Raw genomic sequence first — 16404 nt, 5'->3', positions numbered from 1 at the left:
GACCGAAAAAGTTTGAATGACTTAAGTGCATTGTAGACATAGCCTGAATGTCACAACTAAATACAAGGTGGAACAGAGTGTTTAGCATAAGTAGTTCACACATATTCTAAGAGACTATTCAAGATGTTAAGAGTTCAGTGTGGTTCAAAAGCTTCTCTTTCACCAACAGAAGTTGGTCCAATAAAAGATATTACCTCATCTACCTTGTCTCTAATATCCTGCGACCAACACGGCTACAACAACATGGCAAACAACATTACAATAACCGGACAGTTATGCTAAACTTTGTACAGTTCTACTGTCAAATGGGAAGAAAAAGAACTCTACTGTATTTCTAGTATACATTGCAATGGGAAAAAAGGAACAAATTCTGGTATATTTCTATTTTTTCTAATGTGCTCACACAAAAATTCACCTTGCCTTTGAAGACAAACTCCACATTTCATCCATGTTCAATGAAGAAACTGTCCTTAATATTTTTACCACCAGCTGCTCATTAGAAGGTGCCTTGGCATGTTTGTAGCTGTAACAAATTGATATGTTTAGAGTTCTAGTAGTGACTTATTTGGTAAATTTATGGTGGTTGCAAATGTAAAAATGTGACCATTTTCATACCAAAGAATCTTTTGAAAAATGCAAAATCACAGAATAGCTCTAAGCTATAGTCCAATAGCTACTACTTTGTTGTAACTTTTAGAAATATAGATGATCATATTTACTACTTTTAAAATAGCCATATCAATTTTAATTTGCAAGTATCATGATTTACTGTATTTTAAAGGCCTTGGTACAACAATTAAGGATTCAATTGGTCTCTTAGTTTGTCAAGTACCATAGGACTACTCTCTACAAATACACTGAACCTGAGACTCAGACTATGAGGCAAGTTCAAGGAAAGCATCTTCCAACAGAATTTAGCATTTAGAATATGTTTTTATTTTAAATATATACCTCCAGATGGTATATATCCAGATCTTTCAGACAGTAGATATTTTAAAAGGAAGCAAAATATACCCCCCTCTCTTTGTATGAAGTGGTTAATCAAGAGATTATTAAAGTATATATGTAGTTAGAGAGAAAGTATGTGTTGTGTATATACATATATAAATGCTAGAGAGACTCTACATTTAAATAACCTTATGAATATGTAGCATTGCAAATGAAAGTTACATACATGAAGCCACATTTTTGACACAGGATGAACACCCATCACTGTGTTGAAGAAAACAAATTTATATTGGTTTATCATGATTTACCTTTGTCTGTCAAGGCTTTCATGACCAAGATTCTGATGTTCTTCAGATTAAAATTCATGCTCAGTGACAGTTTCAGAAAAGATTCCTTCCCCTGCCAATATCACAAGATAGCAAATTATATAGAGTTTAGCATCAACAATAGTTTATTTCCCCCAACAATGAAGATATTAAAGTTGGCTGGAGTTTAGGCTTTGCAGAATTCTTCAGCAACAAGCCTGTGCTGTTATGAGAAAGGCACAAATGATAAGAATATACTGCAACTGCTGACATGGTTTCACTTAGGTTGTTTGTTTAAGGAAATGAAAATCAGAATTAAAGGACCAATTGCCTCACAGTTGTTAATTGTTTTTGTCTGAAATCTTTCCTGATTCCGCTACATTTTCATACTTTAAAAATAAGAACCCTCTGGGCTTAAAATCAGGAGGCTTAATTTAGAGATGTTTTGGATTCAGGGTTTTAGTTTGGGCCCATCTTTAATCCATAAATCACCTCACCTGAAACCTATTTCAGCATGTTCTATTTACTGATCACAAACAGTTTCATTTATAATCTCAACAAAATTATATTTTAAAAAATTTACATTAAAGTTAGTTTCTAATTTATAAAATATCTGACTGTCAAAATCAACAGGCCCAACCAGCAAGATAATTTCATGCTCCACCAAAGAAAAAGATCTAATGATTTAAGATGGACTGGATGTCTTTTTAAATAAGTGAAGGAAATGACATCAAAACTTCTATTACTCAGACTTCTGTCTCTTTCTGTCTTAGGTATTTTTAGAATGTTCATCATTGTCCTAGTATCCCTAAGGATGGTAGAAAATGGCCTATTAGTCCAAATTTAATGTTCTTGTTATCATTTTAAAGCAAACTACCAACCCAGTCAGCCAGTTTTACCACCATAGTATTTTAAATAGAAGGGGAAAGGTGGGGAAATGGAGCCAATTTGATACAAAAAGTCATGTCAGGAATCTCTTGATATTTGATAGAACAGAGTGAATGAATAGCATCCAAAAGAGAGGTTGAAATATGAAACCGGTGGTGTTCAGGACCACTGCAATCCCAAGATATTTGCTATCCTAATTGAAACATTACTAGATTCCTCCTCCTTTACCATATTATTATTCTCTTTATTGACAATATGTTAATTTTCCCTTACTTGACATATAAATCCATATAAGCTGGATATTAATTTTTCATTTCTCAAAAAGAAAAGCCATGACCACAGAGAGAATTATGCACCATTTATACCTCAATAGAAACATTTTTTAAGGATGGATAAACTACCTCAAAGTTATGGTGTTGTTTAGAGCTCAGAAATAGACCCATTTCTATTTATTTAATAAAAAAGCCCAGGTGGTATTACAGTCACCTGTGTACAAAACAAAACCCAGATGCCTTAAACTCCAGTAAAAACAACTGAGCATATTACTGGTAGAAAAAGTTGGGTCAAGAATTGGGCTTCAAATGAAGTTTTTAAATGGATTTACAGTCTCTTGTGCTTTAAGACTGGTCGTTATAGGGCCATGATAACTATTGAAAAATGCTCTGTTGCTGTTTTTAGCACTTCCAACAATCCAGCATCCCAAAAATCCAACTGGAGGAGAAGGGAAATTAAGTACAAAGTTACAAGCGTATTTAAAGTTTTATAAACCAGAAGAGAAACCTTGAAGTTAGCTTTACAGCAGCTTGGAAGCCAGTGAAAAGATGGATGTGACAAAGGAATTTCATGGTATAAAAATAAATCTGACTTCCTGTACCAAGAAACTAAAGCTAAGCAGAGCTGATGAAGAGTTTTGATGAATCAAAATCCTGCAGGTTTGTGAGCTGCTGTCAATACACAGCAAAGATGACATACCTCTAATTTGTTCTCTTGTATTGGGTTTAGGGTCTAGCTATAAAATCTGTGAAGTTTTGTCTCTCGGTGGTCTGTAAGCAGACATTCATCACTTCATAGGCCCCTCATCAAGTGCATTGGGCTTGCCATGTGTACATCCCACATTTTACTGAAACTGAGACTCAAAGCAAGACCTTTGTGGTATCTAGACAGCAGTTTTACCTGGTAAACCCAGAGAGAGTCTCTGTTGAACCACACCAGGTCAAGTTGCACTAAACAGGTCAAGGCTGGAAGTCAGTGTACCACCCAAGCATTCACTGATTTAAATCAAAGCAATTTAAATCACCAATTTTAATCATGATTTAAATCAACACACAGGAAACCTAGATTTAAATAATTGATTTTAATCATGTTTTGCATTTATACTTTTACTTTCCTAAGGGAAGGTTGAGTCTCATTAGTTAGTAACCTTTAAAACATAAAAAGAAAAGGAGTACTTGTGGCACCTTAGAGACTAACCAATTTATTTGAGCATAAGCTTTCGTGAGCTACAGCTCACTTCATCGGATGCATACTGTGGAAACTGCAGTCTCCACAGTATGTATCCGATGAAGTGAGCTGTAGCTCACGAAAGCTTAAATAAATTGGTTAGTCTCTAAGGTGCCACAAGTACTCCTTTTCTTTTTGCAAATACAGACTAACACGGCTGTTACTCTGAAACCTTTAAAACATGTTGCTTTGTAATTAGATACATAATCTTTACGCTAAATTTTGTACTTCTTATTGCTCACTAGGAGGATACACTACATCTATACACATATCTTTAAGCAATTACAAAGTTTAACTTACATTTATCCAGACCCTTAATTTTTAAATGTTTTATTGATTTTTTTATTTGTAATTTGTGTTGAGCACTATTGGGATGGAAATTCAATTAAAATATGCAAAAACAGCATTTATTTTCATTAAATAAAACTACCTTAAAAGTGCTGAATGCATGAGAAAAAACATGTATCAAAATATGTTTTAAATTTAAAACTGATTTATTAAACAAAGAAATTATCTGTAGTTAATGAATTGATTGTTTCCAGTCATCATACCCTTCCAAATTTTAGAACCAATAGATCTCATTCTGTCATACTTGATTTTTATTATTCAGAGCCTGGAAGAAGAAAGCAAACGTTCCTGCTCTTTCTGGTCCAAATTGGTTTCTAAATTAATTAAATTACTAAACTGAAACAAAGAAAATATTTTCTCTGAACCTGCAGTAGAGACTACTGCTTTCAAAAGCTGGTTTAGCACTTCAGCAAACTCTTGTTCCAGATGTATAGCCAGTAACTTCCACCAGTGCCGTGGTCTGATTTTCTTTGAAACTTGGCAGCCAACATGTACTGCTTAATACTATTTTTTGTATTTAGTGTAAATAATTTTTTATAGATTTTAATAAATGTGGCTCTCGACATAATTATCAATTTCAAATTTAATTTTAAGTAGGTTTATTTAACTAAAATAATCCAATTTAAATTTTGAAAAAATTGATTTTTTAAAATCCATTTGTATCTACCCCGGCACCATCCCAGTCGGTGTGATCCCAACTGGAGTAGCCATCCCAGCACATAGCCAGGGCCTGGGGAGGATTGTGCTCGGGCGGTTAGCCCCGTGCCACTGCAGCCACACTGCTATCTTTAAAGAGCTTGCTCTAATAAAGTTAGTCTGGATGTGCCTACACAAGCTGCAATCTCTCCTCCTGAATAGACATCACAATGCAGACTTTGCAGGTGAAAATCAGCATTTGCCCCCATAAATCAAGGGCATATACATACAGTCTAGCATTTTTGTTTGCAACAGATTGTGCCTGTGCCCTCATTTTGCTGTGAGGGTAAAGATCTGACAGAATTACCACCTCACTTGAGGACACTTTGTAAACGTGGCTTTTGTTTCCAATAGAAACAAGGGTCCCAAAGTATGGTGATATCACTAAACCATGCCTGTTACCCCAACGTCTGATCCCAATACCGCGGGTGACGAAACTTCCCGTGCCCCACTTCGTCCTCCACATTGAAGATTTGACGTATTTTACAATGCTAAGACTCAAGGTCAAATCCAGCCCTGTTGTGAGCATAGTTCTGTTGAAGGCAATGGAATTGTGCCCAGTGACTTCAGGGCTGCATTTGGCTCTGAAACTACCTTCTCTTTCTCCAGCTCTTTAGTCTTGTTATCTAATCTCTTTCTGGTAATACATGCAAACGTCATTCACTCTGCATGCTCAGCATTGCAAAGCGCTGTTATCCATGTTAGGTTGCTAAGCATCGCTTGGCAACATGTGCCACATTCTGCTATGCCTCTCCAGCACTTTTCCCCTGTGTTTTTCTTTCACACCTGATGTGCCAGTAAAAATTCTCATCAACACCAAGGACAGATAGACATTTCAGCTGGCAAATAGTTTAGGGATAGATTCAGGGCTAAGCAGCTTAAAGGGCAATGAGACACCCCATCACCTCCCATGCAACCGCCCAGGCTAGGTGGACCTTGGGTTCAGCTGCAGTGTTAGGGGATGCTTTGTGCTTCTCCCCACTCTACCAGGTTATGGGCAGGAAATGGGTTGAGGGGGGGAGTGGGCAATGAATAGACTGAGCCTTGCCTCCCTCTTCCCCCACCCAGCTATTGTGAGCAGGTATGTGTGACAGTGGGTGAGAGGGGACAAGGTTTAAATAGAGGCCAGCAGAAAATTACTACCTCCCTGGAATAGGGGAATGGGGGAAGAGAAGGGAGAGAATTCATTCCCTGGGGTGCTCTTGCCATCCCTTTTTAAAAGCTGTGTCCTTGGACACAAGTTGCCCCCGAATGATCAACACTGGCCCATCGTACATTCTGTGCAGAGGTTCTAACCAGAGAAAATTATTTAGCACAAACAATTCACGCTATATAACATGCCATCCAGCTGCTCTCCAGAATACTTCTCACTCTAAAATGCTACTAGTTTGTAGGAAAGATGTCAGCTCTTAGATGTTGCTGAATACAGAAACTGATATTTTCTTTATAAATATTTACCACTCTGGTATTTCCAAAAAATTATATTTTAAAAAGGAAGCAGATTTTCCATTGCCTGTAGGATAATGTTGGGAGAGTTTACCAGCTACACAGCACTACCATCCGCTCAAACATTTTTGGAATGCGTGGAGGAGAGGGAGCTTCTTTTAAGTCTGCCTTGAAACTCACAAAGCAGCATGATCCATAAATTATCCTCAGCAAAAACAAGGACTGCACTCAGAAATATTTTTTCAGAGGACGCAGTCAAGGTATTTTTCATATATTTTTTCACTCAGTGTTGTTTATAGCTCTGTGACCTTGAAAATGAAATGTGTTTGCATTCAAGCTCCTTTGTGCCATCTGCTAGCTACACAGACCTGTGTGTTATTGTAGGGCTGTTCGTAACGGTTGAGCTGTTAGGACTTTTTCTTTTTAAAACATGAAATATTGAAGTATTTAAAAGGAAAAAAACACAGTAATTAGGTAATCTTTTCTCAACAGATATACAAGAAACCAGCATGTCAAATTTTGGGCTTGCCCGTTTTGACTTTGCCCTTTTATAGAAATGTAGGGTTTTGGCTGGTGAGTTCAAAGATGTCCAACTGCTGTTATATTAGAAATATACATTATACTGATCTGATGGACTCGGTAACCAGTGGCCTAATTAGGCCAAGTTTGCCCTTATTTGCGTTCTCTCCTCATTCTTTAATAATCCCACATACCACCCTGTATTCCAGCTGCAGGAAAAATTCCTGATTGAAGTTTCTCCCTATAGTGTCACTTGCCATGACAATTATCAATATGTTGTGTACATAAGGCAGGACAAGCCTCCAAATACTTTGCAGCTACTGCAGTAGATGTAGGTATTTCAGTGTGCATGCATAGCTCCCATTGAAGTCAAAGGCTGGAATACATGCACCAGGGACCCAAGGAGGCAGAGATGGAGCAGAGGAAAGGGCAGGCCCATTAATCCTCCACTCCATGCTCCCAGTACATGCACGGGCACGGAGGTACAGCAGTGGAGCAGCAACAAACCACCAGCTCCAGCTGACTCCTCACTAGCAACAGAGTGAGCAGCCACCACGCAACTCTTCAGAATGGCTTATAAAAGGCCAACGCTCACCAGGAGGAAACAACTACAGCAGTGTGACCAATCTCACAGCTCCCCCAGCTCCTGGTGCTAACAGAGCAAATGTTCATGCATTGTTCCTTCTGCACTTTGGTCACTAACAGGGACAAGGGAAGGTGAAGGTGTCTCCTTTCAAGGGCCAATGGAAGGAACAGGGAATAAAGGCTAAATTACCACAGTTCCATTTATTCTAATCTCATAAGAAAGGAAACAGCTCTAATAGGAAAGAAAACTTAGAGGAGAAGGGCTAATAAGGTATGAAAGACATAACAATACATAGCAGTTAAAAATAAGCCTGTCCCACTCACTCATGTCATCCTTCAAATTTCTTTTGGACATTAATCCTTGCAGCCAACACCACCAAAGCCAGGGCTGGGAGAGGGAGAAGGACAGTTTAATACAATTTGGTAGGTTAACAATAGATATGATTACTTTTGCTGCCTGTGGAACGGAGGTCATGAGGACAAAGTCAATATTTTATTTCAGGCATTTGCACAGGTTAAAAATACCAGCTGCTGCTTGAGAGATTAAAATCCTGATTCACATGGAGACCAAAACTCTTGGATCAACAATGGTTCCTTAATTTGCCATTTTACACATCCATTCTGCTGCAGAGGCTGTCCATGAGTTTTACTATGAGTGTGTGGTGTTTAGGAGTTTTTTATTACTCCATTTCCATTGTAAGGGCTATATTCAATTTCAGCCTCACATCAAGAGTTACAATCTCACTGCCGGCGCCACTATAGTTATAGCTGTGTCAGCACTTTATCGTAAACCATGTCGTGTACTTTTAACGATTTGTACAGTCGTAAGATTTACTCGGGGACAAGTCATGCTCACGGCTCACCCCGCTCTTTCTGACTGTAGAAAAGTCTTGATGCCAACAGAATCCATCCAATTCCCCTCACAACAGTGACAGCATTTGAATCTGGGCAGTTGGTCCCGACCAGCATCGAGAATGCTTGAGAGAGTCCCACTGAAAATCAGGCAGGGAAGAGCCAAGGACTCCACTGTGAAAAACTGAACAAAAGCTGGAGAGAGGGAACCAAAACAATTGTGAGTGTCCCCTGTAGCTGTGAAGAATGAAGAGGCTCAGGAGCCCAAAGAAGCTGTTTTCAGATGGAACAAGATCGAGAACAAGTTATGCCAGAGGTAATGTTGGTTATTTTTGGTAAATGTATGCCTTTTAAAACCGTTTGTACATAGTACTACCGATGCATTTTCACCCAGTTGAAAGGAGTGACTGACACCACTGCAGTAAAGAATTAAGGATAAATTTTCAGATATGCCTCTAAAGGAGTGGATATAAAAAATTTGAGGGCTTCTACATACCTACACACATGCAAACGCATGTAGTATTTGTACACTAAAATAAGCGCATAGATGAGCAAAGACGGTAACTGCAAATGTAGGCATATTTGATTTGCAAATGGTGTGTAGCACATGGAATTGTGAGTGTGCATTTTTAAGTACCTTTGACAATTTGGCACTAGATGTTCAAATTAAGGCATATGCATGATAAAGTATGGTAAAGTTTTAGAATTTTCATGGAATAAATACAAACATAAGCGAAATGTTGCAGCAAGGTGAGATGTCAACAAAAATCACCCAAGAAGGTAGTTACACAACAAAATTACATTCAGAGGACGGTGGTATAAACTGACAGATGTCAGAAAGTTCAGACACTCTGACTCTCACTGTTTACAGAAACAAGAGAGACGAACAGCATTTGGAATTCAGTTTTCTCTTTAATGCTCACACCATTCTTGCTAAAGAACGGTGGTTAAGATGGTTAAGAGAGTTAAATGCATCAGACATGATTTTTTTTAAAATGTTAAAATATTTCCCCCTTTCATTCAAAAACTTCAAAGATCCCAAGAAGTGCACTAGGAGATTAACATAAAAATAAGAATTTGAACAATTTTATTGGCTTAGTAACTTGAGCTTAGGTAGCCACTGAAGCATGATATTTTCCCTCAAAATCTCAAACCTCAAATCTCAATTTTCATCTCAAAAGGAACAAAGAAAAGGTTATTTATTTTTCCTTTACATTTTTGTCTCAGTTACAGTTTTTCCAACTATTTTTAAGCCTTTATGAACATGCAATTTATATTAAAACAAATAAAATAAAGGTTTCTTCATGGAAAATTAAATAAAATTAAATAAATCTTTAAAAGCTGGGAAAATACTAGGTCTATAGTAAGGCAAATCTCATATCTTCTATCCAGTCCCTCCAGTCCGTGACACCTTAATGCACAACTTGTTTGTACTTACAGAACACAACACATTTCTCCTGCAAAATGTTTAAGTTAGGGATTCTTCACTTGAAGCAATATACTAGATTTAAAAAAATCACAATTTATTGCAGACTACAAAAAAGTTATGTGCTTTTCAAAAAGCAACAGGGCTGTATATTTTAGTTATGCAGGGCTATACGTTTCCACAAAGAGGAAGCTGAATATTTCCTGGATGATGGTATCTGTAAACCTCATTACTGCTTCAATTTTTCAGTTTCCTAGATCTTTGTAAATGGAGTTGTGATGTTTAACTATACTAGAAATAAAAATGGATTCATTTAAATTACCATTTAGTTATCAAAATGCATCTTCAACCATAAGCAAAATATGTATGAATGTGATACCAAGAAATGATTTGAAGTTACATCTATTTTAAGCTAAAGGATGGCTACTAGTTGTGCACTGCTGTACCAAAAGATCATTATGTTCTGAAGTACATATTTCAACTTAAATTGTCAGAACAACATTACAATAGTGATAATATAATTTAAGGCTTAGTAGGATCAAAATGATTTTATTATAGAAAGAAATATGTTTCTGTAACAGAATTAAATATATTTATTTATAAGGTTCTTTTTGTTTGTAAAGTATTTACCCTGAAATGTAATCTTCCACCCAATTATAACTAAGTTTACTATTTTATAAATACAATTCTATGTACTTAAAATTACTTTTAGACAAAAAGACACTAAAAACTGGAGCCTTGGACACAAACCTCCCTGGCAGGTTAATGACTACAGTATATGACCTTTTAGGGGTGGAACCTAAAATGCTTACAAAGGCTAGGAAAGTAAAATAGTCTCAAAACTACCTTTTTGTTTGGCTAAATGACCTCTGACCACAGAAATATGTGGAAGGAAATATCTGACCAAACAGTATTTTTATTTTTTACTTCATGTAACTATGATTCTTTACTGGAATGCACTTTGACCAAAACCCTTACCTACTCCTAATCTTCTTACAATTTAGAATCTTCAGTTTCTTCCTGGTTTGGAAAACACAATATAAAAATAATTTGTGTCAGAGAAAAAATAAAGCACATCAATGCTGTTCTTTCACATTATGATTTGGCAAAGCCAACCAAAAGCACAGTGGGCCTAGCCCTGACCTCATTTCTTGGCTGGGACTCCCACTGGGAGTTCTGTAAAAAGATCCAGGGCAGAATATAGCCCATTAAAAGGACAAACATCTTGACACTCAGGTGTTCATTCACCCTTCACTGCACAGTCTCAACTCCCATCACATTCAAGTGACCTGCAGGAGTTAAAGACTATTTGGATTGTGCAGCTCAGGTTAAATCTTGTGTAGTTTTAATAGAAGAGCAATTAATAACTGTGTCAGCACAATCTGGAGTTAAGGCTCCTATTTGCTTCCTAACTGGAAGCTGTCCTACAGTAGTAGACAGGTCTCAGAGTACTGAGACACACCATCCTGCACCTGCTTCCCTATAAAGGAGTGGCAACAAACTTACTTTCTCCAGTCTAAAAAAAATTGCTGACTGTATTTTTTAAAATTATGTGCTTCTCCAGAAGAGGAAAACTAAAGTAGAAATGGTACACTAAAACATGGCTGAAATCCTGGCTCTTTTGGATTCAATAGCAGAGCTCCCATTCACTTCAACAGAGCCAAGATTTCACCAGATAATTTTTGTTGTTCTGTAGTGAGTCACTCCTATCTAGGCAACATCACCACATCTCCTAGTTAAATAGCTTTGCTGTTTTTAATTAAATTTTAAAAAGCAAAAGGCACAGGGGTCTACCCAAACTACTTAGATGTCTGCACATTTTCAGTTTTGAAAATGGTACAGATCTTTTCAACTAGCATATATCTAAAAGAACAACAAAAGAATGAGCATACCATTAAAAAATCCACTAACTGCAACTCTCACTGTAGCTAATGAGAGAGTGGAAGCACTGATTAATTCTCTAGACCAGTGGTGGGCAACCTGCGGCCCGTCAGGGTAATCCGCTGGCAGGCCGCGAGACAGTTTGTTTACATTGACCATCCGCAAGCACGGCCGGCTGCAGCTCCCAGTGGCCGCAGTTCGCCGTTCCTGGCCAATGGGAGCTGCAGGAAGCAGCGGCCAGCATGTCCCTGCAGCCCGTGCTGCTTCCTGCAGCTCTCATTGTCCGGGAACAGCGAACCGCAGCCACTGGGAGCTATCGGCGGCAGTGCCTGCGGACAGTCAATGTAAACAAACTGTCTCACGGCCTGCCAGTGGATTACCCTGAAGAGTTGCATGCAGCCCACAGGCCGCAGGTTGCCCATCACTGCTCTAGACCATGCCCTAAAATGGCATGATACTAAGAGCCTAAAAAAAGAGAAGAAAAAAAAAATTCAAACTTAACAAAACCATTGTGAATATGGTAAAATATATGATAATATAAATGTGTTGCTGCAAATGGGGCTCAATGCACTCCAGTTTATCGTTTACATGGCTAATTTGTTATTACAAAGTTATGGCAGATAAAAAACCTGATTCTTTGTATGCAGAATACAAAAACTTTGGTTGCAATGGATGCTTTTGGATATCTATGGCCAACAATACACTTCTGAAGGGAATGGAGAAAAAGGTGGTAATTTTCACAAAAGAGAAAGAGGAGCCATAGGGATTTGACTTTCTGCTAAATGTATTGTGTAAACATTTTTTAACTAAAACCAATAATCTAAAAAGACAACAATTTGATTTCTCTAGCTGAATACCGACAGTTGTAATTCCCTGTGACTGACGCCTACACAGACTGCCAACTGATTTCTCTCTAGCACATTAATGTCAATAGTAAGTGACTTTAAACTGAACAAACTAAAATTCCCTGATTGCAAAGTGAAAGTGAATAAATGCACAGAAGAAACAAAGGAGCATGGAAATACTCAATTCCAATTGTGACAAAATTGTGACAACAGATTCTCACTCACTCCTGAATACAAACATTGGCCCATTTTTACCCCACTTGAGTTTCAGGCATATCAACAAAGACAAAATTTGTCCCACAGTCTTGTCATAGGTATTCTACTGCCTCTGGGATAAATGCACATTGGTTCTAACAGACTACGCTGAAAGCACGGATGTGTCGGTTATAATCAGTGCGCACTGCAATGTACATTTTAAAGTTACAAAATCTACAGGGCCAAAACAAAATGTCATTAGCAAACTAGTAATGATTCATCATCACTGGGATTGATTTCTGAGAGGGGAGTAGAGGACTCTAGCATTGGCACTTCCACAGTATGGCAACAAGCCGCATGAATGCCCAAAGGTTCTTCCCGATAGGAATGAGGGCAACATCGCTGCTCTCCATCCACCTGAATACAAACATTCATAGGGCGGTCTGAGTAATTGGACTCCCACTTTTTTAAGGGTAATCTACGTGGCTCTTCACTCAGCGGATGACTCCTGTTTAAATTACTGTTCTCTGCGACAGTCCTTCTGGACACCGATCCTCCACGGAGTGTTTCTGTAACACTTTCAGACAAAGGGTCTCTGAAAGCTTTTCCTGAATCCACCCTCTTGGTTTGTTTAAGCTCAGTGCTGGAGGTCTCCTCAGCCCCTGAAGATTTGTCACTGTGTCCAGTCTCAGGCTCTGCCTGTGCAGCCGTGCAAGTATTAGATAAAACACTAGAGGGTGATGGCTCTGTGGCTTCAGTCTCTGGCTGCAAAATGCTATTTCCAGCTTCTTGGAGCCCTCTAGCCTGGCCATAAGTCTCTGCCTCTGAATTAGGTCCCTCAGGGGAAGGTGAGGGATTCTGGATATTCCCTTCTGTGTGATTGATAATTCCATCACCCAGTGTTGTTTGGGAAGTGTGCGCAGGTGTTAAGAGTGGGATCTGCCCTCTCACTCGTGGCCTGTGGAACAGTCTGTTCCAGAGTCTGCCCAAGCGCCTCCGAGATGAATTTCGTCTCGATGAGTGACGTCTCATCTGTCTCCTCATTGCTGTTCGGATGTTCTGCAGCACAGATGCCTATAAAACAGAACCAAGAAACTGTAATTTCTTGATGTTTCCATTGGAGAACACTATCAAATATCTAAGACTGTCCTGCCCACTAAATTCTCCATCTGACTCTTAAGAATGCTACTCAGATGGAAAGGTTACAGTTTAAGCTTAAACTCCTGCTTAAAAATCAAGCCAAAGACTGCTCAGTCTGCATCAAACTTCTTTCCTCCAGAAATTTTTCTCACCATTTGCATTTAACAACCCCCCCTCTGACAACAGCAATCAACTCAGCATGGTTAGATGCAGGATTTGCCATACTGGACCACACTATTGGTCCACTGAATCCTGTCTCACAGGCAATGACAGGAGAACTTGATAACAGTTGATGCCTCAAACCTCCCCTCTGCTTACATAATTACAAGTGCTGTGTCAGGTCATGAAGTTATCACAATAGGGAGTGAAATGCATTTGACAGAGAGAGAGAGAGAGAGAGAGAGAAAGGCAGATATGGGAGAGTACAAAAATACAACAGAACTTTTTGTTAATAAACTTTGCATTTGTTACTAAAAATAACTCCAGAATTTTGCAGAAGACAAATGCCCACACTCCTTATTGTATTTTCTATGCAAAAGAAAGTCCTTTGTACTTTCAGATTGAAATGCTGGTCTCCTTTCTGTTTTAGTTTGATATTTGTCTATTTATTGCTATTTTGATTTAAAACTTTTTTTATCCATTTAGCTTTCAACATACTGATGAGTCCCCATCTAACTAGAAAACTTAGCTCGATCACAAAAATGTATAACTGCAATTCTTCAGTACAGAGGAAGTCAAATACATGTTGTTACAAGAGCATTTCCATAAATTAAAGTGATTTCATTGTTACTGTTGCTTCAGATTCATTCAGTCTATCCAATTTTTGATAGTTTGAATGTAGAATGAAACCATTTACTTGCGATGCATTGTAAACAGGGAAATCTTCAACTGGCGGGATAAGTCCTTGTGCAATGAGCTGCCCATAGGAAGGTGGAGCCTCACGTCGTACAAACTCTGCCTCAAGACGAGTCATCTGGGTTTCAAATGCTCTGAAACCAACAGAACCAGAGTAAAATGGGGAAGGAACCCACAAAAATTACACAGACAGAGTCTTCTCTCCCAGTTCCCTCAGGGCTAGTGTCATCAGCCAGCAGGGCAGTACTACATTAAAATAGATGTTTTCATAACAACAGAAGTAAAGGTAACTCCACTGTAACCCTTCTCTTCACTAGGATGCTGAGAGATGCAAAAGAACCAACTGTATAGGATACCGGCATATTACTCAGTAAATATAGAGGAAGAGACAGTCAAATAGCTACTTGCCAAAATGTAGGCCATTAGCTCTCACTGCGAAAAAACAGCACAGTGACCATTTTTTAAATCCCATCAGTTTCATTGGACCCTGGCTTAGTTTTACTGTGTGTTTTAAAATTCACTTGAATGGATATTTTATTCTTTCCCCTAAAGTGACTGAAAGAAAGGCTCACCTAGTAAAGTTAGGACATTATGAACATACAAGATTTTCACCTGTATTCCCTGGTCCTTAGTGAGTAGAGTTTAAATGCACAACCCAGTGCTATCACCAACAGCAAGCCACACACAAGACTCCCAATCAGAGCAGCTGTGATGACTTTTCTGGGCACTATAACCAGACAATTATGTTCATCGCTTCCATCCTGGCAGTCTTCTTGGCCGTCACAGCGCCAAGTCTCAAAGATACATAGATTTGTGCCACAGTGAAAGTTTCCTGGCTGGCATGTAAAGCAGTTCTTTTCATCTGAGCCATCTGGACAGTTCTTTTGGTTATTACATCGGTCAAGTATTGAATAACACAGTCCACTGTTTCCTTCGCATGGGTATTCATTTTTCTGGCAAGCTGGACAGTTCTCTTCATCTTTGCCATTTGGGCAGTGCCACCAACCATCACAATGCTGCTTATCTGTGAAACACTCCTCATCACTTCCACAAGGGTGTTCCCACGGAAGGCAGTAACCTTTCACCTGATAAGTTGCATTGAATCCATGGCCAGTACTCTTTGATCTGGCATGATATGAAATGGTGAGCTGACCCTTTGAGGACTCCACACTCACCAAGTGCCTGTTGTTGTGATATGAAAGAGTTTGCATTAATTTATCACCTCTCTCTCCAATGCCATCATACACCTTTATATAGTCATTGTACCCTAACTGTAAATCAAGCTGCAAGAGGACATGCCGATTATCTTGTGTGTCCACATACCAAGTGCAGCGCAGGTCTGTCCGGCTGTGATCTGCACGGAACAAGTCTGGGGAAGCAAAAGACCCATAAAAATTACCCAGTCTTTTGCCACATGAAAGATCAGGGCAGTTAGCTTCATCTGAACCATCACTACAGTCTTTAACTGAATTACATCTCAACTCATTTATCAAGCACTTGGTGGAATGAGCTATGCTACATTGGAATGTTCCCGAGGGACAAATGCTAGACTGAGGCTCTGTTGGAGGGATGGTGCAGTTTCTCTCATCCGAGTTATCCCCACACTCATCCATGGAATTACACTTCCAAGTGTTGGGAATGCACTTGCCGTTTACACAATGGAATTCATCAGACTGGCAAATAGTCTGGCCTATTTTTCCTGTGGGGAGAAAAAAAATATTAAAACTTTTAGAAACATCTGATGCCATGTGTTAGTTCTAATATTTTATCCCAGTGTGCAGCCATTGACTCTTGGTCCAGCTCTCCACCAGAAGAATTCTCTAATAAAGCCAAATGGTGAAAATATACAAGCTTCTAATGACTCATCAGCATTTACAAAAGACTTTGGTCAACAGAAGTCACTTTTGTCACAGGATTTGGGGTCAGGGTGGTAAAGTATTTCTGAATAGTCCAACAAAATTCATTAAAACTGTAC

At 38.7% G+C, this 16404-nt stretch overlaps 1 protein-coding gene across 1 annotated transcript in view; it reads right to left on the bottom strand.

Moving 5' to 3' along the window:
* Positions 1 to 12692: 12692 nt before the first annotated feature.
* LRP3 (LDL receptor related protein 3) overlaps positions 12693 to 16404 on the bottom strand; it is a 28885-nt gene continuing 25173 nt past the window's right edge. The window contains exons 5-7 of the mRNA XM_077831379.1: positions 15042 to 16128; positions 14431 to 14563; positions 12693 to 13508 (exon numbers count right to left, since the gene is read on the bottom strand). Of these exons, the coding sequence (XP_077687505.1) occupies positions 12693 to 13508; positions 14431 to 14563; positions 15042 to 16128 (2036 nt within the window). The remainder of the gene's footprint in view (positions 13509 to 14430; positions 14564 to 15041; positions 16129 to 16404) is intronic.

Source organism: Eretmochelys imbricata, chromosome 12, assembly GCF_965152235.1.
Source record: "Eretmochelys imbricata isolate rEreImb1 chromosome 12, rEreImb1.hap1, whole genome shotgun sequence".
Taxonomy (NCBI): Eukaryota; Metazoa; Chordata; order Testudines; family Cheloniidae; genus Eretmochelys; species Eretmochelys imbricata.
Note: the sequence above shows the minus strand (reverse complement) of the source record. Positions and strands in the feature narration are given on the sequence as shown.